Source organism: Cyprinus carpio, chromosome A10 (genome assembly GCF_018340385.1).
Source record: "Cyprinus carpio isolate SPL01 chromosome A10, ASM1834038v1, whole genome shotgun sequence".
In the NCBI taxonomy this organism is placed as follows: domain Eukaryota; kingdom Metazoa; phylum Chordata; class Actinopteri; order Cypriniformes; family Cyprinidae; genus Cyprinus; species Cyprinus carpio.
In genome coordinates, this window is record NC_056581.1 from 19,651,683 (window position 1) to 19,676,347 (window position 24,665).

Sequence of the window (24,665 nt, forward strand, 5' to 3'; positions counted from 1 at the left end):
AAAAAATTGAATTGTGAGATATAAACTTGCAATTGGAAGAAAACGTCTGGATTGTGAGAAACAAATGTGCAGTTCTCAGAAATAAAATCCTAATACTGAGATATAAACTCAAAAGTCTGATAAAAATTTGATTTTGAGATATAAACTCAAGTGTGATAAAGTCCAAATTGTGAGGTGAAAAGTCTCAATGGAAACAAGTTTCTACAGAATCCGGACGATGATGCAGGAGCAGGAGAGCGTCGGTCGTGTATTTGATTGGACGAGAATGAAAACGAGGCTGAACTCGCTGCTGAACTCACTTTATTTACAACAGTATGTCAAACTGGCGTTGATTGTTGTAAGGTCAATTAATGATTTAATATATTATAATGGTTATTTTGTTTTTATGATTATTTTTTGTTTGTGTTTGATTCTGCTGCGGGTTCATCACAGTGCATTGTGGGATGCAGTGTGCTCCGCTGTTTACTTTGGAGCATGTTAGTGTGTCATTCTGAACACTCTGATCCTGTTTTACAGACATGTTAAATGTCTATCCAGATTAAAAAAAAATGTTTCTTTTTGCCAACATTCCCATTAAGTTATGAAAATGTTATTTCTCAATGCTTTTTAAATGTTGAAAATGTCCAAGTTTTTTTCAAAAACTTTTTTTGTTGATTATACAAATGTTAAATAGGAATATTTTATTTGATCATTCTGCTAACATTACGGGACGTTACTTTTGAATGTTCTCTGAAGATTCTGAAACAAGTAACATTAAAAAAAAGTCCAACTAAAGCGTGTATGAATGATGTATAAATATTGTTTTTTTTTTGTGGTTTCGTTTAAATTATTATATTGTAGACCAGATCATTTTGAACGAATGTTATGTTACCTATACTAGAAGAATGTTTGTTCGTTTACTGTTAGCTGGCTAATGCTGCACATAAAGTACACAACCTTTAACTCTTTCCCCGCCACTGACAGAATCGGGGGGGGCGTCTTAAGCATTGCAGTTTAAAAATAAATGATTTTAAGCAGCTGAAATGCAATCCGTGAAAGAGAACTCATTTCGCTATATGTGCACGCTAGAGTACTGACACTGGTGACAAGATTTATGAAATTTCTATGGTAACAAAAATGTTGATATCATAAAGACCTTATTTAAAGCAAAAATAACTTGTGATACATCGTTACCGTGAAATAAAATGACTCGTATTTCCATGCTTTGTGTTATTCAGTAGGAGGCAAAGAATGCATGAAGCGAGAATAAAACGGGTTTTGTTTAAAGGAGAGGCTCTATACTTTATTTTGATGTACTGCATGTTCATACAACAAAATATTCTGGGGGCCATGAAAATAATCAAAAACGCTGGCGGGGAAAGAGTTAAAGTCATCAGATCACTGTTCTTTTCACACTACACAACTATCTGTCAATAAATCTCTCGGATGTGTTTTGTGTGTGATCTCCATTAGAAATGTAGAGCGACAGCCGCGCAGCAGCCCCGTTTACATTTGCGTGAAATGAAATACATCGGTAGCGTTCACGCGCTGTAATCGTTAGTGATGTGAGGGTTCGGCTCTTTGGTCTCGTGTGTCTCGTGGTCAAACTCACGTCTGCTGCTTCTGTTCGACCAAACAAACAAAAACAAACACAGAAGAGAGACTCGCGCAAACGGACACGCTCGCAGACGTCAAGCATCAGCTCCGTTTGAAGATCTTCATGCAGTTATGAGTATGAGTTAAAGGAGAGAAAGCTCATGGCTGATGACGGTACGGAAGGTTATTGGGGAACACATGCATGTTTACACACGCTCACACACACACACCATCATCAGCCCCACAATCCCATGCAACACGAGCGCATTGCCGTCCTCTTTTGCATCCGGTGCGGATCTCCTGTGAGTCTGCTAGTATGACGTACAGTACTCAAACTATGTACATCAGAGTCAGTCGACTGCAGGACCGTCTGTACATGCGTGGATAAATATGTCTGTCGCTATTCCAGAAGGCAGAATATACGACTCGGCATCGTATCAAACAACCTCACACCCAATAGATATATACAAAAAATACAAATGCAAATGCCCTAGAATAGATCTATATATATATTCATATACATATATAGGTTTTAATCTTTGAATTACAAATCTGAAAATATCATTTCCTATCTTTAAGAAAAAACTGGTTTCGGGAACCATGCAGTCGCCCGCGCACATCCTTTGGGGCGAGAAAAAGAGAAGCGCGTGAGATGGGGTCCGTGTGCCGCCTCGGGGCGCTTTCCTGAGCTGACCTCTGACCTGATCGGCGCAGAGGCGAGGAGAGATGCGCGTGTGCTCCTACACTTTGGACTCGCTCTCCATGTTGGCGACGTCTCCGTTCCTCTCCACCTGCTCCTCGGCCTCGCTGCTGCTCTTCTCCTGAGAGTCCGGCAGCCCCTGTGTGCTCAGTCTGCTGGACACTGACCAGGTGAGAGGCAGACGGGAGCGCGCGGTCATCTCGGTCAGCTCTCGCGCGCTGCAGCTGGGAGTGTTGGTCTCGTAGATGTCGTGGAAGCTGTTGTAGTCGACCTCGTAGAAACCGTCCTCCAGGGTCAGGACGGGCGTGAAGCGGTAGCCCCACTTGATCTCGCTGGCCACATACGAGCTGCGCGCCTGACACGTCATCCCTGAGGAACACACACAACCACAACACAGGTGAGGAGGACACAAAACAGAGCTATTTATTGTATTTAATCATGATCACAATTTTTGCTTTCCTGGTGGGGTGTGCGATATCATGATTTTTTATCATGATGTACGATTAAAATGTCTCCACGATCTGCTTTTGAAGGAATATGGTAGTATCTATCCATCTCGAGATACTGTACAGCACCACATACAGTACATTCACATCACGTTACTCAGCGCTAGAGTTACACTCACGGGACACTGCACTTATTCACAATCACAAAACTACATTATTTGCATGTGCTTTAAAGTCTTGCCGGTTAAACATTTCATTCACATGCTGTTCTGACATGTGCTTTTTCTGCAGCAGCGTCTGATTACTGGACTGAGTTATCTTTCATGTCTGATTGTGCTAATACTGTCAAAAACACAAGGTTTACATATAAACACAGCTGGTTATGTCTAAAGTGAAAGTAAACCGAGATGTGTGTAGGTCTTAAAGTGACAGCAGTCTAATAGCACTAAACATGCTGCCGTCTGTCATTAAAGGGACAGCCCACCCAAAAATTAAAATACTGTCAATTTTTCCTCTCTCTCATGTTGTCCCAAACCTGTATTACTTTATTTCTTTTGTTGAACACAAAAGAAGATCTTTTGAAGAATGTGGGGAACCAAACAGCTGCTGGTCCACATTGACTTTGACAGAAAGGAAAAAAACGCTATGGAAGTGACTGGAGACCAGCAGCTGTTTGTACCCACATTCTTCAAAACAACTCTTATGTTCAACAGAAGAAACAAACTCATTCAGGTTTAAAACAACTTGAGAGTGAGTAAATGGTCGCCGTGATTTTGTCAAGTAAGACATGTTCCTGGATCAACATTATTGTCCAAAAATATAGACTTAACCCAATCCATAACCCTAACCCACCTATATTTGTGTTTTTTTGTAACCACTTTTTTATTTTCCCCTCCCATAATTTATTCCCAAAGTCAGCGGGAAATGATAGCTGATCAACAAGCATGCAGAAGCACCTAACCCTGATCGTAAGCCTAAAACTAGTTAAAAAGTTATATCTCAGTTCTGATTGGTTGATTGTTGTTCCAGGATCATGTTGTACTTGGTGAAATCATGCTCACCTGAGTAAATGATGACAGAATGTTCTTTTTTGGATGAACTATTCCTTTAATGTTAATAAAACAACAAAACAGAGAAAATCACGCGCTGCTCTTAACTGAATCAATGTATAATTCTTACAGTGAAGTGTATATAGTTTTATTTTTATATGTCTTCATTCAGTGTCTTATGTGTATTTGTAATGTGTATCTATATTCTTATTTTTTAACAGCAAATATAAAATAATGACAAAGATTTTTTTCTTCACCCACTTTGGCCTCAATATCTGCCATTCTTCTTTATTTTATATTTTGTTACCTTGTAAGGCTGTTTTTAAAATAGGGAAATTAGTTTAGCTATACTGCTCAGACAAATAGCAAAGCAGTAAAACATGACAAAGGATTGCAATAAAATCATGAATTGTGATTTTCCTGAAAAACTTGTGAGATGATATTTTTGCCATATCACCCATCCCTACTTTCTTGCTTTGTTGAGACATTGGGCTGCTACGGCGCCCCACACATGGCATGCAGAAAAAATAGTAGGCTAAATTGTGCGCACGATTTTGTGATTTGTTCCCTCAATGTACAAAAAACGTGCACACGATTACTATTGCATTCCTTTGATTTACTATTTTGTTCACTCGATTTATAAATTGTGTGCACGATTTAGCATATTGAGGGAACGAAATAGTAAATCGAGGGAACAAAATAGTAAATTGAGGGAACGTGGAATAGTAATCGTGTGCACGTTTTAGTACATTGAGGGAACGAATTAGTAAACTGTGCGCACAATTTATTTATTTTTTCTTGCATGTCATGTGCGGGGCTCCATAGGCCTGCTGGTTATTTCTCACGAAAATGTTTTGTATCTGACATTGCTGTTATCTTGCAGTGGCAACAATTCTTTACAAGCATTTGTAAAGTTTATGGTTGTTTATGGCTGGTTAATTTTTTAGATGTATTTGTTTTGTTTATGGTTGTTTGTGGTTTTTTCGTTTGTCAGTTGTTTTTATTTTAAGTGTTTTGGTTTATTTTCACAACCTGCCAACTGTTCACACACACTCTCCCTGGGCTACAAAAAGCACTGATGATCTGAAAACACTGACAAATGTGTAAGGTAGAGTTTAGCCATCTCAGATGACATATTCTGCTCAAGTAATAATTCGGCTCACATCGAGTCAAAAGCTTCATTCGTGCTGAACGCTTGTTTTGTTTGAATGTTTCAGTCGCTTGAATGTGATGACGCTGAGCTGAGGAGGAACTCGTGTGCTTTTCCAATCTTGTTTACAACAGATTCCTGATGATCTCAGCATACCGCGTGAAATGACTCAGATAATGTGTGTGTGTGTGTGTGTGTGTGAGCTGGTCAGAACAACACACGTTCACCATATTTGATCGTGATAGACGTACAGTCTGTTCTGTTGTGTGTTGATCAATGAAACACTAACATCTACCCAAAACATTTACCTAAAAATCACCCCACTGGACAGCATACAGCAGTGCTTTCATTTCCAGAGAAAGTATGAACTGATAAAATACTGCGCTGAACGTCAAGAATCTGTCAAATGAATCAATGTATAATAAGGATGTGATGGAGAAGCTTAAGACAGAACAGTAAGAATCCTCACAGCTTCTTTACACTCCTCTTCGATTAGACACAGTATGAAGGTGTGACAGGAACACTGAGCGACAGGGTTCAAAGGTCACCGACTCCAATCACCATCCAAACACTGTGAGAGTGTCACATCTGTGAGCCGTGCTCTCTTCGCTCTCAGAGCTCAGAAACAAACACGCAGCCCGAAGGAAGCGCACACACACACACACACACACACACACACACAAGGCATGCTTATATAACGCGTGTCTCAGAGTGGAATCATGGCAGGAGCTGCATCACGCATCTTCAGACGAACATTTCATCAGCTTCCACTGCCTCACGCTCACCTCACTGCGTTATCTGTGCTCATGAGCCACCGCCGAACACACAGAGTCCGTCAGCGAGTGTGCTGCATGTTTATTTGATATACAGCTTGCTAGAGGACTTTCATTCATCTGGTGTGAAATAACACTTTAAGCCTGATCCCTGTGTCCTGTGCTGGAGTCGCAGGAGAGACGCGTTCACTGTGCCGCTGTTATCAGCAGACAGCAGCCTGTGCTCATAAAACCGCCACTGCGGCCCTCGAAATGAGCTCTAGTGCGGCCACAGACCCACATACAGCAACACACACACACACAAACTCATGCATATTCACACGCTCACACACATTTGCACATGCTCAAACACATGTTTGCACACTAACATATTCTCACACACATACACACATGCTTGTGCACCTTCTTACACACTCACATTTAAACACGCTCACACACATACACACACGCTTGCACATTCATAAACTCGAACACACGCAAACGCTCACACCTGTTTGCACACTCACACATGTTCCCGCACACACTCACGCGTGCACACTCACACACCCACAAATGCTCACACAGCACACAGACTTGCACACACTCACACATATGCTAACCGACCCAACTAAAAAAAAAAAACATTTTCACACTTGCACACACTCAAACCCACATGCATACATGCTTGCACACTCTTATATGCTCTCTGTCGTGCACACACTCACACACATTTAAACATGCTAAAATACATAAATTTTTGAAATGTTTTATATGGTTTCTGTCTTTCTCAGGTTAAGACACAGAGCTGCACATCGCCATGGCAACAGGTCAGCTGTGAACATGCCACCAGCTGTTCCTGTTCCCCAGTCATGCCCTGAGCACCCTCGACCTCACTGCTGGCTGACGAACTGCTGCCTCACGGCCATCACAGCTGCATCAGAACACTAGAAACACAGCCGTGAGCGACACATGAACTGCACAATAAACTGATGTGCAAGTTATCCTGAAAAACGTTTCTCTCTCCAGGAAATGTGTCTGAAGGTTCAAATGCACTATGCTTGAGTTAATGCGGCGTGTGCTGTTTGCCTCTGTCTGCAGCGCTGGTGTAAACTAGAGACCAGGATGGCTTAAAGTCCTCCTGTGTGTCGTGATCAGAGGTGTTGTGCCTGCATGCTGCTTCATACTGAACAAGAGACAGAAGACTGAGAATCCTGCCACAATAATGACAGATCAATCGCGTGCATCATAACAACACTAGTAATCATAATAACAGTAATACTCCGGCGGCGCAGTTTAGCTAACGTTGTTATATAATGTCAGTGGGTTTTCCTAATGCTGCGCCGTCGCCATGGCAACCGCACTCACAAACCCTCAAAATAGCATCACAGTTGCAGAGAAAGCAAACGCGCTGCTTTTTTTTGCCTAATTGTATCTAGAAGATCCTCCATTTCTGCAGCATTTATGAGCGCGGCTTTCATTTTTATCTCAGGCTATTTTAAAACTGAACTGCAGCTCATAGAGAATTAGAAGCTGCATGGGCTCACTACTGAAATCAGTCTCAAAGGTGATTAAAACTGATGGAAAACATCAAAGAAATTAGCAACTGCTGACGTTTCCATCTGTTCCACAGAAACAATAATAACTGAACTGATCACGTTGAGGAGTTTCTGTCCACTCATATTGTGTGTGAGTCTCTCATGAACAGATGGATCTCAACAAACATCATGCATTCAATGCTGGGAAGAGCTCAGATGTGCAGAAGATGCTGGAAAAGCAAAGAATATGCAGAGACTCGTGAACAACTACCACAAAAACTTCTCAACAGGATCATCTGTGTTAGTCTGAGAGATCTGTGAAAGTGCTTCATCAGGGCAGGTGTAAAGAAACAAAAAACTAGACTGAAAGAACATTTATGATACCTCTTTTTTTTTTTTTTAAATAATAAACATCTTGCATATTCTGTAGGGGGTGTAAACTTATGAGCACAACTGTGTTTTACCTGAACTCCTGACTAAAGCTTCATTCTGACCTGTGAGATAAAGAAATTCAAGAATTCAACTTCACGGATCATGAAAGTGGGAAAAGAGCTGAGAAAACTATCATGAGAGACTGAAGCTCAAAGCCTTTACTGATCCACAGACACATGAGGTCACGCTCATCACATCGTCTTTCCAGTACTGGACTCTAGTGGGATTTCTGGGATATTTCCCAGCACACAGAGCATCTGTAAGCTGCTGTGTATTGATCTTGTACTATATTTATATTGTGAGGCCTGATGTGAGCTCACTCTTGTTTCAGAATCTTTCTCTTGGGATGCTATTAGGGATTGTTCACCTGAAACTGAAAATCATGCAATTTACCGAAAAATGATGAGAGATTATTAAAAATTTCTGCATTTGAGTTTTGAAAATGGTTTGGAGCAACATTGAAGGTGAGTAAATGATGACAGGATATTCATGCACAATTGTGAACTGTCCCTTTAAGGTCATGTGATCTGTGACACACTCATCTAATGAACACACACTTCTACCACACCTTCATTCTGTTGGTTTTTCTAGCTTTATGGCCGCTGTGTCTGTTTTATTGTCTTGTTGGACGGTGACAACCACAGATAGGAGGATTACTAGAAATGCACTCCAGTTCAACTGAATAATTACTCACTGAAATATTAGCCATAACCTAATTCAGATACCACGATATGAAATTTATGCAATCTGGTTTGTTTTTTTCCACTGTGCAAATACAGACAAGAAAATAGCAAAATTAACAAGATGACTTTAACCTGCATGTCAACAAACCAATGTAAACTGCACAGAACACGGTTTTTCATCAGTAGGTTTGGACGCTCTCCTCATTCCTCGTGTTAGAATAATAGTGCAATGACATACCTCTGAAATCACTCGAGTGGAATCTGGGAATGATGCAGTGATCAAAACAAGTCATTCTAGCAGAAGTGTTTAGATCCGATCGGCTTTATAAGAAAAGTAAACCCAATGTTTAACTGCTGGTGAATGCTAGTTATTCTGCTAGTAATCCTTGTGTACTCATTCAGTCTGACCTCTGCTTAATATAATCAGATATGGAGTTTTCTTTTTCTATTTAATGCATCAAGCATCCTGTAGCTCATATCAATGCCATGGTTATCGGTTTGATTCCCCGGGAATGCATGAACTGATCAGATGTATGTTTCCAATGCAATGGAAATGGTTTGTGTAAAAGCATCTGCCAAATGCATTACATGTAAATGTAATCTCTGATTGCAAACAGTAGAGCACGTCTCTAGAAACGCCACGGTCATGGGGTCGATTCCCAGGGAATGCATAAACAAATTCACTGCATACCTGCAATGCAAGCGACTTTGGATAAAAGCATCTGCCCAACCCACAAAGTGTAAATGTAACCTCTGAGTACCTGTGGCCTCCACCATGCCCTCCAGGATCACCACGATCTCCAGCTCCTCATGGGCCAGGTGCTCTTTGGAGATCTCCCAGAAGGGGCTGTGCTGATTGATCTCGTGGCAGATGATGAGCGGAGACACCAGGAAGAGCCGGTCGTCTCCGGTGTCGTATCCCACGTTCATGTCTGTCTGATTGAGAGGGATGAACTCTCCCTCCTTGGTCTGTTTGGACTTGATCAGTTTGGCTCTAATGGACGCCTCCACGATGTGTGAGTTCCGCAGGTCTCCGACACGAAACATCAGACAAAGACGGCCGTCACGCATGGAGATGACGGCGTTGGTGGAGAACACCAGAGTCTCGGCGCGCTTCTTTGGCTGCGAGATCTTCACGAACATGCAGCCCACCATGAAGGCGTTGACGATGGAGCCCAGCACCGACTGCACCAGCAGCAGCAAGATGCCCTCGGGGCACTTGTCAGTGATCACCCTGTGGCCGTAGCCGATGGTCGTCTCCGTCTCTATCGAGAACAAGAACGCCGACACGAAGCCGTTGAGGTTGTTGACGCAAGGAGTCCACTGGTTGTCTCCTATGTGCTCCAGATCTCCTCGTATGTAAGCGATCAGCCACCACATGAAGCCGAAGAACAGCCACGTCACGGTGTAAACCAGCACGAAGATAAACAGGTTGAACCTCCACTTGAGGTCCACCAGTGTGGTGAAGATGTCCGTCAGGTAGCGGTAGGTCTCCCGCACGTTTCCGTGATGCACGTTGCACTTGCCGTCTTTGCGGACGTAGCGCTGGATCTTCTGCTTGACGCGCTCCTTATCCTGCAGAGGTTTGGGGACATCGTCCCACGACTGCTTGGGCAGCTTGGGCTGTCGAACTGTGACGGTGCTCTCGACATCCTGCTCCATCTGGATTTCTGGAAGGTTCTGGAAGGAGAAAGAGAGACGGGATCAGTAAGCAGCGGCACACGTCTGGGCCTGATTAACTGGAGCCGCTGTGGGCCCATCAGTCCTCAAAACACAGAGCATCATCAAAGCACATTTATCTCCATTTTTAATACATCATATCAAAGTGCAGAATTTATGGGGCTTTAGGGTTGGCTCGACACCACAATTTTGGCTTTGGTACTATACCAGAATCTACTAAATCGACACCATAGGTGACAAACAAGCAGCCTCAAAAATGACTGAATTAAAAACAGTTTTATTAAGAGTAGAGATGCACTGATCGGCCTGGACCTGTAACCGCTCAGTCTGAACCGTTGATGTCACACCTACACTCACATCTGCATGTAAACTTGTCGTCGGCGTGGAAGTTCTTCACTGTGAGTGAAGAAGACACAAAGTTTGCAATTTGTAATACGTGAAGGGCCAAAGTAAACCGTGGGGAACCACAGGGCTCGATTAACAACCGTCTGGATTTTTTAAAGGCAAGTGAGACAGAATTTCACGGACTAGAAGCCTGATTAAGACGTCAATAACAAACATAAACAGGGAAGCACTGAAACCTGGCTACCAAAAATATTAGCTCGAGAATGATTCTGATTTTATAGCATTCAGTGTAAACAGAGACTTGTTTTGATGTCGTGCAAGATGAGGCTCAGTATTGGTAAGCAACATCACATGACCAAGATGTTTCTCCGAATATCAACACGATTACAGCGTGACACTGATTTCATACAATAGTAGTTCAATAAATAAGATTGATGTTACATTTCAAACACAATATTGACTGTTTTTGCTCAATTTTGCAAATGAAAATAGTTCCAATCAAAACCACAGCAGAACTGCTGAGTGTCTCTAAACACAGCAACGTTTTACTGAATGAATCCAGGTTTTTGAATGAATCAAGTGAGTCAAAGATTCAGTGGCCCATTCATAAAGAGTCATGTGCCTCGTTTCTGAATGAATCAGCCATTGGAACGAATCGTTTGAATGAATGACTAAATGACTCAATCATTTGCCGCCACCTACTGGTGCTTTGGTTTCATATTTAGAAATATCATTGCTTTTTTCCCCAACATTTCTTACTTGTATGTTCAACAAATTATTTAAATCATTAATCTTATAAAATTATTTATGCATTTGAAATGTTGCAGTGGGAATGCATTTATGGCAGCTGAGCTTCATCAAACAGTCTGTGCAAATACATCTAATGCTGCTTCAGATCTGTGTGTCCTCTGCAGGGCAAAGATGGAGTTTGTTGAAATTTCATTTGAATGTTAACAACTCTACAGTTTCTTCTTCTTATTTTTTTTTGCATTGAAAAAAGAATAGATTTTTGTTTGTATATGCTGTCAATTATAGTTATTAGAAAGAAAATCTGCAAAAACTGGAATCGGCCAAGAAAATTACAATTGGTGCATCTCTGATTAAGAGCACTGCTTGAAACAACCGTCACAAATGTGTGGCTTTTTTTCAAGCATAACATATAAACCACATAAACATCACTTCACAGTGTTCCATACTCAGTAAAACTGAAGTGATACAGTTACATTTTAAATTAGTATTGGACAATTAATAAATTATACTGAAAGTGGAATCTTCTAATACAAAAAATAACACATTATACATTACATAGAACAACTGGCACATCTATTAGTTTGCATTTACACTCCAGACTTAAAGCACAGATCTATTTTGACATACAGTATCAGGTTTTTGTCCCGTCTGTTGCTTTGGTTATCACTGTTAATCATCGCAGTTTTGTCAATGCACCATTTAAATAACACTGTCAATCCAGAAACTTTGCAATGTGCAGTTAGGAGCATGATAAATGTATATTACATACAAAAAGCGAGCTCTAGCATTTCAGCTCTGTTGAGTGAATTCAGACCAGTTTGAATATAATATAAACCGTATTTTTCAAGCACTGGTACACTGCGCAACCCTATGGGGCTTCATGGGAGGTTGAGAGAAAGAGCGACAGGGAGTGTGTTTTTATCTAAATGAAGCTTCTGAGATGAGAAAGTCCCAATGAAAGCCTCCCATCACACTTGTGCAAACACATCTACTGGTGAGTTTCGCTCATCTGAACTGACCCGATGCTAACATTCTACCATCACCACAAGCTCTAGCGCCTTCTGTGGGTTACTGATCTCACACATCTCATTGTTTGTGTGCTCTGAATATGCCAAATATGCCAAATAATAAAAAGCTGTCTTATGAATTTCTAATCTTTTCATATTTGAATGACATTTTTGTCTTTTTGTCAATATCCTCCTACATCCCCCATCTATCTCACAGACAGACAGAGAGACAGACAGACTCTGAAGACTATTTCTGGTGTCATCAGTCACCAACAAACAACAGACAGACAGGTGCATCACACAAACACACACACACACACACACACACACACACACTCTCTCTCTCTCTCTCTCTCTCTCTCTCTCTCACACACACACATACAGATGCTGGTCATATAATTAGAATATCATCAAAAAGTTGATTTATTTCACTAATTCCATTCAAAAAGTGAAACTATATTTTACTCATTACACACAGACTGATATATTTCAAATGTTTATTTCTTTTAATTTTGATGTTTATAACTGACAACTAAGGAAAATCCCAAATTCAGTATCTCAGAAAATTAGAATATTGTGAAAAGGTTCAATACTGAAGACACCTGGTACCACACTCTAATCAGCTAATTAACTTAAAACACCTGCAAAGCCTTTAAATGGTCTCTCAGTCTAGTTCTGTAGGCTACACAATCATGGGGAAGACTGCTGACTTGACAGTTGGTCCAAAAGACGACAACTGGCACCTTGCACAAGGAGGACAAGACACAAAAGGTCATTGCAAAAGAGGCTGGCTGTTCACAGAGCTCTGTGTCCAAGCACATTAATAGAGAGGCGAAGGGAAAGAAAGGGTGTGGTAGAAAAAAGTGTACAAGCAATAGGGATAACCGCACCCTGGAGAGGATTGTGAAACAAAACCCATTAAAAAATGTGGGGGAGATTCACAAAGAGTGGACTGCAGCTGGAGTCAGTGCTTCAAGAACCACTACACACAGACGTATGCAAGACATGGGTTTCAGCTGTCGCATTCCTTGTGTCAAGCCACTCTTGAACAACAGACAGCGTCAGAAGCGTCTCGCTTCAAAAAAGACTGGACTGCTGCTGAGTAGTCCAAAGTTATGTGCTCTGATGAAAGTAAATTTTGCATTTCCTTTGAATATCAGGGTCCTAGAGTCTGGAGGAAGAGAGGAGAGGCACACAATCCACATTTCTTGAGGTCCAGTGTAAAGTTTCCACAGTCAGTGATGGTTTGGGGTGCCATGTCATCTGCTGGTGTTGGTCCACTTGTTTTCTGAGGTCCAAGGTCAACGCAGCCGTATACCAGGAAGTTTTAGAGCACTTCATGCTTCCTGCTGCTGACCAACTTTATGGAGATGCAGATTTCATTTTCCAACAGGACTTGGCACCTGGACACAGTGCCAAAGCTACCAGTACCTGGTTTAAGGACCATGGTATCCCTGTTCTTAATTGGCCACCAAACTCGCCTGACCTTAACCCCATAGAAAATCTATGGGGTATTGTGAAGAGAAAGATGGGATATGCCAGACCCAACAATGCAGAAGAGCTGAAGGCCACTATCAGAGCAACCTGGGCTCTCATAACACCTGAGCAGTGCCACAGACTGATCGACTCCATGCCACGCCGCACTGCTGCAGTAATTCAGGCAAAAGGAACCCGAACTAAGTATTGAGTGCTGTACGTGCTCATACTTTTCATGTTCATACTTTTCAGTTGGCCAAGATTTCTAAAATTCCTTTCTTTGTATTGGTCTTAGTTATTATTATTGTTTTTTTGGGTTGTGATTTTTGGGTTTTATTTTGTTGTTAGTTATTTTTATTGGTATTACAAAGTGGTAGAATCTTAGGATCAGGTGTTGTGTCTCTCCATCACTCTTATTAGCACTAGTATTATACGTAATCAGCGGCTTAACAGGGGTTTAATTCAATACAATTCATCTTATTTTGAAATAATTTCTTATTTACTTAATAATAAAATTATTTTCAATTAAATTAGAACACATGAAGTATTGTGGGTAACAGTTTCACAATTAGCCACCAAAAACCCTTAATGTGAGCATTGTGTTCCTCTGTGTGATTAAAATCCTGGTGCTTGAACCCTATAATGAGTCTCAAATCTGATCATCAGGATCTTTTGAGGAGCGTTTGTTTCCAGAAGCTTTACTTTCACTGTTCCTCAGCGGAGGAATGATCTTCACAAGCCTCCAGAACATCTCACATCTTCTGAGGAGCCTTTATTTCTTCATCTCTCAATCACTGCATTATACTGTATGTTTGGATCATTTTAATGAAACTCATTTTACTAAGACAGATTATTGGAGATATAGAGCCACAACTGATATTTATATCATTTTATGTTAGTATCTGCTCTACTGTTATAAAGATCTCATTAATTTACATTACAAGCAGCAGAATTTCATCAAATAAATAGCATTGGCAGCAAATTCATATTTTTGCTCAGTTTGAGTCTCTGAATAAAATTGAGCTTCATATTCTCACTGTATCAGACTATATGAGCCATAAAAGTCTGATGCATCAAATATGATACTCAACAAAAACACAAATTTCTTATATTTTGTCAATAAACTGCTGCATTTCATATGTCAGGCTTTACATGATTAATTCAGAAGTAACCTCTTCAGATTAAATGATAAGATTATATCTTGTTTGGAAATATTGATATATTATATATTGTTTGGGAATGTTCAGGCACAAATGATAGAGTTTCCTGAAAATGTTCCAGGTCGCCTGAGAAAAAGGAATCCAGTGAGACGCTCAGTTGTGTGTGTGTGTGTCACGGAAGTGTAAACATTTACTGATGTGATTAATTAACTTTCTCTAACGGCCGTCACCTGAGCCCAGCACTCTCTCTCTCTGTCTGTCTGTCTCATGTTGAGTCATGTTCACATGTGTCTCTCTGCAGTGTATTTCCTGTTCCTGTCTCACTCTGGTCTGAGCGCCGTGTGTCTCTTCTCTCTGTCACTCTGGAGAAAAACAGATGCTCTACAGCTCTGAATCCACGTGCACCTGCTCAGGATGAAAAGGAGTCGCAGACGTACAGGTGTGTCAGAAGAGAACCGTGACAAGATTATATCAATCTGATAAAACAAGCCCATCTGTGTGTCTGTTTCGATCCATTAGCCATCGATCCATTAGCAAACTGGACAACCTGCTTCACAACCCACAGGGAGAGAAAATTAACACACACACACACACACACACACTGATGTGTGTTTTAACGCCTCATTCAGATCCGTTCATGTTTATTCAGAGAATAAACTGCATGCTTTGTGTCAGCGGATGGCAAAATGGACATGACATAAATAACACTGAACAAAAACCGAGAGAGACTCATAATCATTTTCATTCATTCATATTCAAGCCATTGAGAAGACAAAGACTGATGCAGGAGACAATGAGCACATTACCATAGACAGACAGACTGAGAGACAGACAGACAGACAGACAGGCTAAGAGACAGACAGACAGACAGACAGACAGTCAGACAGACAGACAGACAGACAGACAGACAGACAGACAAATTTAGACAGGCTAAGAGACAGACAGACAGACAGATAGTCAGACAGACAGACAGACAGACAGACAGACAGACAGACAGTCAAACAGGCTAAGAGACAGACAGGCAGACAAACAAGCAGACAGACAGACAACAGACAGGCAGACAGACAGAGAGGCTGAGAGAAAGACAGACAGACAGTCAGACAGACAGACAGGCTGAGAGACAGACAGACGACAGACAATCAGACAGACAGACAGACAGACAGAGAGGCAGACAGACAGACAGAGAGACAGAGAGACAGAGAGGCAGACAGGCAGGCAGGGAGACAGACAGACAGAGAGGCAGACAGACAGACAGACAGACAGAGAGGCAGACAGAGAGACAGACAGACAGACAGTCAAACAGGCTAAGAGACAGACAGGCAGACAGACAGGCAGACAGACAGACAGACAGACAGACAGACAGACAGGCAGACAGACAGAGAGGCTGAGAGAAAGACAGACAGACAGACAGTCAGACAGACAGACAGGCTGAGAGACAGACAGACGACAGACAATCAGACAGGCTAAAGACAGACAGACAGACAGTCAGACAGACAGAGACAGACAGACAGACAGACGACAGACAATCAGACAGGCTAAGAGACAGACAGACAGAGAGTCAGACAGACAGACAGACAGACAGAGACAGACAGGCAGGCAGACAATCAGACAGGCTAGTCAGACTACAGACAGACAGTCAGACAGTCAGACAGACAGAGACAGACAGACAGACAGACAGACAGACAGACAGACAGACAGAGAGACACACAGACAGACAGACAGTCAGACAGACAGACAGACAGACAGACGGACGGACAGACAGACAGACAGACAGACAGGGAGGCAGACAGACAGAAAGGAAGGGAGGCAGACAGTCAGACAGACAGACAGACAGACAGACAGGCAGACAGACAGACAGACAGACAGACAATCAGACAGGCTAAGAGACAGACAGACAGAGAGTCAGACAGACAGACAGACAGACAGACAGACAGACAGGCAGACACAGAGGAAGGCTAAGAGACAGACAGACAGACAGACAGTCAGACAGTCAGACAGACAGACAGACAGGCAGACAGACAGACAGACAGACAGGCAGACAGACAGACAGACAGTCAGACAGACAGACAGACAGTCAGTCAGTCAGACAGACAGACAGACAGACAGACAGACAGAGAGAGAGACAGACAGACAGATAAACAGTCAGACAGACAGACAGACAGACAGTCAGACAGTCAGACAGGCAGACAGACAGACAGACAGACAGACAGGCAGGCAGACAGACAGACAGACAGACAGACAGACAATCAGACAGGCTAAGAGACAGACAGACAGACAGTCAGACAGTCAGACAGTCAGACAGACAGACAGACAGACAGACAGACAGACAGGCAGACAGACAGACAGACAGACAGACAGACAGACAGACAGACAGACAGACAGGCAGACAGACAGAGAGGCTGAGAGAAAGACAGACAGACAGACAGACAGACAGACAGACAGGCTGAGAGACAGACAGACGACAGACAATCAGACAGGCTAAGAGACAGACAGACAGACAGTCAGACAGTCAGACAGTCAGACAGACAGACAGACAGACAGACAGGCAGACAGACAGACAGACAGACAGACAATCAGACAGGCTAAGAGACAGACAGACAGACAGTCAGACAGACAGATAGACAGTCAGACAGACAGACAGACAGGCAGGCAGTCAGACAGACAGGCAGGCAGACAGACAGACAGACAGACAGACAGACAGGCTAAGAGACAGACAGACAGACAGACAGTCAGACAGTCAGACAGACAGACAGACAATCAGACAGGCTAAGAGACAGACAGACAGACAGGCAGCCAGACAGGCAGACAGACAGACAGACAGACAGACAGACAGGCTGAGAGGCAGACAGACAGACAGACAGACAGACAGTCAAACAGGCTAAGAGACAGACAGGCAGACAGACAGGCAGACAGACAGACAGACAGACAGACAGACAGGCAGACAGACAGAGAGGCTGAGAGAAAGACAGACAGACAGACAGACAGTCAGACAGACAGACAGGCTGAGAGACAGACAGACAGACAGACAATGAGACAGGCTAAGAGACAGACAGACAGACAGACAGACAGTCAGACAGTCAGACAGACAGACAGACAGACAGACGCAGACAGATCAGACAGGCAGAAGAGACAGACAGACAGAGAGTCAGACAGACAGACAGACAGACAGACAGACAGACAGACAGACAGCAGACAATCAGACAGGCTAAGACAGACAGACAGACAGACAGACAATCAGACAGGCTAAGAGACAGACAGACAGACAGACAGACAGTCAGACAGTCAGACAGGCAGACAGACAGACAGACAGACAGACAGGCAGGCAGACAGACAGACAGACAGACAGACAGACAGACAGGCTGATAGACAGACAGACAGACAGACAGACAGGCTGAGAGGCAGACAGACTGGAGAGCAGCTGTAGCTGTGAGCAATGACAGCAGTGACGGCCCTCTGAGACACACACAAGGTGTGAGAGCAATCCTCCTGAGAGCTGGCAAGGATCAACACATGTTTGCAGCACATATTGATTGAGTCCAAAAGTAGCTTCAGAGAAAATCACCCCCTGTGTCCAATCCTCGTTCTGATCTCAGTTAAAGCTCAACTCATGATCGCAGCGCGCATCACAGATGGAATCACATCAACCATCACACACAGGACGGACTGACAGTTTCTCATGATCATACACACACACACACACTGCAACACACTCACTAATGAACCTGCATGCATTTACAGCCTGCAGGGTGTACTATACACAAATTCATCCTGAAAATGTTCGGCTCATGTGTACCAAACAAATACAGTGTTGATTTCACCACTGCACGTGCAGAACTTCTGTGTAAGTCATGTAGCAGTTTTAAACTCTGCTTATAGGATGAGATGACTATTTACAGCGATATACTTAGTTTGTGTACTTTATTATTTTTCAGACATGTCCACAATATCAGAGTGATCTGCTTCAGGAAAAAGTGTCCTTAACATGAGACGTGCTATATATGAAGTGTTTCAAACTCAGCATGCAGTTTAAAGTGGCTTTAATGCTTAAAGCGGTTTGCTGCTCAATGCATTTGAGGCATTTGTTTTTCTCAGTGCATAACTTACATCTTACAGTTGTATCATTATCTGTAAGTATTAGAAATTCACACCAGTAATGTGTTTCATGCAAACAGATGTAGCACAAAGAACAGGAGTGATAAAAATTCTGACAAAAAATACATGTTGCTCAAATATAGCTATAGCATAAACTGCAGTATGAAGAGTGTTTTTCAGCATTATTGACACCATTTTATTTAAAGTCAGAGTACAAACCATCATTTTTAAATAATTTTACAGTGTTATGGTGCTGCTCTCAAGTGTCTGATGTGAAACTGGACACACACACCACTGAGATCAGTGTAAATAAACATGAGCCGCATGAAGATCCTTCATCACAATCACACACCAAACCATGAGCTGAACAAATCCTGGATAAAAGCCTCTGCTGAATGCATGAATGAAACTGCAGAGACCCCCAACATCATCATCATCAGGACCACAGCAGGTTTCTGCATTAAGACCAGAAAAATGAACACATAAACCAGTGATTAACAGTTAAACACTCCAATACAAACAGGAAATCTGAAACAACCAACTCCATGTAAACTGCAAAAACACATAACCCAGTTAAACCGGCTGACCACCATTACACACACACACACACACACAGACACACACACACACACACACACACACACTGCAACACATGCAATTACACGGTTAGCTGCACACATGCTGCATTAAACCAACCCAAACCAGCGCTCAGAGCCGCAGCTTCACGAGCGACACAGTCTCTACACCAACACTGAACTACATCCAGCAACAGTCACTGAATACGCTTGTTGGCCTCCATTGACTTTCATAGTATGAAGAAAAAAATACTGTGGAAGTCAGTGGGGACCTGCAACTGTCTGGTTACACACACCTCTTCTTTTGTGTTCAACAGATGAAAGAAACTCATCTAGGTTTGGAATTACGGGAGGCTGAGTTGTGAACTATTCCTTGAAGGGCGTCGTCTGGTTTCAGTGTGACGTAACAAACATGCTGATGTTCAGGCTGTGACCTTTAACCTTTCAGCACACGGTGTGAGTTCACAGTTCACACTCTCTCAGAGACCCGATGAAGCATCGCTACATAATGGTGTCACTACGGACAGAAGAACAGCTTCCTGTTTGCTGAACACGGCTGTAATCACTGTGCAAACACACACACACCTGAACACAGCAGTTCACCTGAGCCTCATGCATCTGAGGGATTCTGGGTAATTCACACACCGCCTGACTCAGCACTAACACACTGGAAACGCCGGTCAATCGTGTGGTTTCTGACCAGGAGAACGTGGTGCGTCCATCACAGCGCACCGTGGCGTCTCTGGATCCTCTCAACATGAAGTCTATTCCTGGCATCGATAAACAGCTCGCTCTCCCTCAGTAGGTCACTGTGAGCACGGGCTGCGTTAAATATTTCATATTTCTTAAATCTCACCGGGCTTTTGGTACAGAACCAGCATCACAGTGGGCTTTAGGAGATCTGTGGGAGGTGCAAATAAAAAAACACACAAACTCACAGGAGCACTGACATCAAGAATACAAGAGCAGATCCTGAGATGATTGACAAACGCACTCAAAGCTTTGAAACGCTGAAGCTGAGCATCTTTAGAACACAAACCAGATCATCGCCAGACCATCATCAAATTACTAAACGTTTCATATGGTATCATCTTTGCAGTTAAGAGAACTTTAGTTTTCTGCATGTCATCTACTATCACAACCCGAGTTTCACAACATCTACACCTAACTGACATCAAGATCTTAAACAATATTTCATAAAATATACATTACTCATACATTATTTATGATTCACAGCAAAAGTAAATCTAAAGAGCAGTTATGACAAAGTGTAGGTGTGTGTGTGTGTGTGTGTGTGTGTGTGTACCTAACAATATTATGGGGACAAATTTGTATCAAAAAATTAGTAGACCTGACAAAACCTCATTTTGGGATCCTCATTTTTAATTTAAAATTAAATTAAAGGTAAATAAAGCTGTAAAACAGAATGTTTTCTGTTAGTGTTAGTGTGTGATTTACAGTATCTATAACAGTCATAAATACCTAAATAAGTCTAATATTATGTTTACATTTAAAAAGCAGAGTAAACATAAAAACACAAGACTGACCAGCACAAGAAAAACACTCCATCCTGATCATCATCAGATTTCATTATGATGATATTAGAATAACTTTAGACTTCAGCTGTCGTAAATATTGAGGAATGTAGAGTTAAACTGAGAACTGATTTACTCTGGACTAAAGTCACGCTGATCAAAATCAGACACAACAGAGATTTATTTTGAAAATATGAAAGTAAAAATGTCACATTCAGTGTGATTTTTTGCTGCTCGTGCTGAAATCAGTGCCACAGCTGAGGCAGAAACAAATGCAACATCACTAAAATGTTGCTGATGCACCTGCATTTCACATTCAGTGTTCAGAATCCCTCTGACCTGAAGAGTTTGAGCATGTTTGCCGTGTTTGGTGGAGGAGGAAATTTTTCTCTCTCTCACTGGGAAACATGAGCCATTGTCGCCATGGCAACACACGGCTCAATTCGTCAGCGCTCACAATGGCAGATGCACGATGTGCCAAGTGAAGTGGCAGCGTTCTGCAGCGTTCAGCCTTCTAGAACCGTCGGGAACACTGCCGTGTTCGTCAAACCTGCCAAACTAGAACCTCGTCGAGGGAAACATCTGCAAAGCTGCGGGTCCAGAGACTCTCTGACGCTCCACAGACGCTTGCGTAGGCGTGACAATCAAATCCCGTGACATGTTCAGACCGCACAGAATAATTCGATCACATACAGTCTATGATCATAACCAGCAGAAGATATGCGAGAACTGCGTCTCAAATAGACATTCATTTAATCAGGAGCTCATGCATGTCATTAAACCAGTGAGGGACCTTTGAGTGGCTGCCAGAATCTGAAGGCATCGAGCGAACAGAACTCCAGAACGAGCCGCTGAGATCTCACTATTATCAACCAGGCTCCGGTGCTTTCCATTATACAAGGCTCTTCTGGTTTGAGGACGTTCCACTCAAAAAGACTGAAACTAATCATCTCAGATCATAAAGATGCGCTAAAAATAATCTCTGTCTGTCAGAGCTGCAGACTTTCCCTCATGTTGTGTTTCAGACGTCAGGAGAATAACTTTACGCTTGGTATTTTAACAAGAATATCTACGGAAAAGCTGTTTAGTTTCTTCCTATTTAAATTTTTCCTTTGTATTTTGCTGTAACTATATGAAAAAATGACAACATACTGTGCATTTGTGGATTATTTTATGATAAATCCCATTTATAATTCACTGAATGCACTAGAATCTCAAAATATCTCTTAATATTATCTTAATATCTCATTTCGCTTCTCCAGTAAATGTATCTCGAGTGAAGAAGGCTTAGATGTTTGAAATCGAAAACAAGACAAAAACAGTCTGAAAACTATTTTTGCAATCTATATTTAGAAACACTCCAGTAAACACTACTAATAGTAATTAGAAGCCAAAGAAAATGACTTATTAAAGTATCCGTGTCAAAACTAACCTGCAAAGAGACGAAAGGATTCAGTAGAAAAATCACTTTGAAATATTATCACTCAATTTTCCAGTTAATGAAAATTTCTAATTAAGGCGATGCTACATAATAAAGAAAATATGTGATGATTAACACATCTGTAATATGCCATGATATTAATCAAGCTTCTGTGTTTATTCATGGCCTGTTGTAGTGATTTGTTAATGTCTGATGGCTGAAGCGTGAGCTGAATAAAGAAACCTCGTTTATGAAAATGCTTATTACTGCCTTCAAATCTTTGAAAGTTAACCTCCCAGAGCTGAATGCTTGACTAAATATAAAGGTTAACACCATCTATGCCTTGGCTCCAGATCATCAGACACAGGGATGAAGGTTCGGAAACTGAAGCGTTTGACTCTTGCAGGATCACAAGAACCTCTGAGAGGAATAAAGCCCTCAGTGAAGCGCCGTGTGGATGAAAACTTACATCTGTTATGCAACACTCGCACAATCACAGCCGAGAAACGCCAATCTGAGCCTTCTAGAACTCAAGCATCTGAGGAAGACCTGAACCCAAGAGAGAGAGAGAGAGAGAGAGAGAGTGAGAAAGAGCGCGCGCACCTGGCGCCGGTCCGCGAGCTCGACGGGATTTTGAAGGTTTCACTCGCGCTTCTGAGCGCGCGGTCGGCGGGTCTCCATGGAGACGGTGCGGGATTCGGGAGGCAGCAGAACACACTCAAAGATGAGCATTAAAGATTCCCTCAGATTCACACACATATGTCGGGTAGAGAAAAGCTCGAAAATGTTTTACTGAAGCCACGATCTTCATCACTGTTGCTCCTCCGCGAGGAAGACGATGATGATGATGAGGAGGAGGAGGAGGGTTCTTAGATTACCGAGCGCTCGTCGTTCAGCCCTTATGTAAGCCATCATTCAGTTACAATGCTCCTCCGAAACACGGAGAAACTGTGATTACAGTGATGGAGGAGTAAATACGACACGTACCCGACAGCGCGTTCATTCATTCACTCGCTCTTCATCCTCTCCAGCTCTCAGTCTTCAGTGATGATGAAGAAGACGCTGATTTCACCTTCCAGCCCGCAGCTCACGGAGAGAAACCCAGAGAGCCATCATCTTCATCATCCTCCCATCCTGACATGATCTCTAATGAACCAGAGACGGAGAGAGAGAGAGAGAGAGAGAGAGAGAGAGAGAGAGAGAGAGAGAGAGAGAGAGAGAGAGAGAGAGAGAGAGAGAGAGAGAGGAGGGAGGGGGCGGGAGATTCGACTGGCGTCACAGGTTCGAGTCTTTCTGATGCAGTTCAGTGTTTATTCATCTTCATTAAATTATTCTAATTATAATTTTTTTATTATAAAATGTATTATTCAAAACGCGTTAATTAATCACATCGATTTCAAATATACCATGCAGAAAGGTAAAAAATTCCGATTTGGTCACACTTACTTGAAAAACTATTCAGTAGGCGACGTCATCTAAACTGAATCCAATTCGAATTGCGTTTTCACACCATTGAAAGCTCTGTTTCGGAACGTGAAGCGGATCGTCAAAGAACACGACAATTGCGCTCCCGATCCGAATTAAAATAATTGAATCTGCAATATGCACAATACTTGACTACATCTTATGAAAACTGGCTGGAAAAGACTACTTAAGACATCCCACTAATTTACATATTAGGTTAATTTACATATTACATATTAGAAGTTTTTTTTTTTTTTTTTTTTTTACATTTCAGTTCGCATTACACATTTCTAATAATCCTAACCATTTGTTAAATCTGCCAAAATTGGTTTTATTATTTATTTATTTATTTTTGGATTGTCTTGTGTTCAGTTTCAAGCACAACAGATCAACTAATGCACTTATACAAGCTGGTCAATAACGATCAGCTGACACAGAAAGATAATTAAATCCTCAGCCATTCTGATCAGGATGTTTTTAGATGAGGATGTTTGGGTTCCCACAGGAAGTCAGCAGCACCCTGGAGCAGAAGCGGCAGCTGCGCAGGTTCCTCTGTGGGGACGGATGGGGACACACTCCAGATTGAAGTCCCTTCGGTCCGAGCACATAATGACTGCAGATCAACGCAGTGACAGGAACAGCTGCTCCGACGGCCCTTCACATGCTAACAGACTGCCACACACACACACACACACACACACACACACACACACACACACACACACACACACACACAGATCTCCTGTTCTGTTCTGAGAGACACACACAGGTTCACACTTGGGTCTCGTTCTGCTGAAACACACGATCACCTGTCAATAAAGAAATAAAGAATCAAACAA

General features: G+C 42.2%; 1 protein-coding gene across 2 annotated transcripts; it reads right to left on the minus strand.

Annotated features, from left to right (window-relative positions):
• Nucleotides 1-831: 831 nt before the first annotated feature.
• kcnj6 (potassium inwardly rectifying channel subfamily J member 6) lies at nucleotides 832-23,543 on the minus strand. Of its 2 annotated transcripts, none has more exons than XM_042765670.1 (3): nucleotides 23,350-23,543; nucleotides 9,084-10,002; nucleotides 832-2,644 (listed from the first exon to the last, which is right to left on the minus strand). In XM_042765670.1, the coding sequence occupies exons 2-3, from the start codon at nucleotides 9,982-9,984 to the stop codon at nucleotides 2,316-2,318; spliced, it is 1,230 nt and encodes a 409-aa protein (XP_042621604.1). In that variant the 5' UTR covers nucleotides 9,985-10,002; nucleotides 23,350-23,543; the 3' UTR covers nucleotides 832-2,315. The 2 variants fall into 2 exon arrangements, with proteins under 2 accessions (XP_042621604.1, XP_042621605.1); XM_042765671.1 differs by lacking the exon at nucleotides 23,350-23,543 and adding an exon at nucleotides 22,966-23,287.
• Nucleotides 23,544-24,665: the final 1,122 nt, after the last annotated feature.

Excerpts from the sequence above, each read along its gene's own strand:
- kcnj6 (XM_042765670.1), bottom strand. The coding sequence starts at position 9,984 with ATGGAGCAGGATGTCGAGAGCACCGTCACAGTTCGACAGCCCAAGCTG. Across the intron at positions 2,645-9,083 it reads GGGCATGGTGGAGGCCACAG|GGATGACGTGTCAGGCGCGC; the intron begins GTACTCAGAGGT and ends TGTGTTCCTCAG.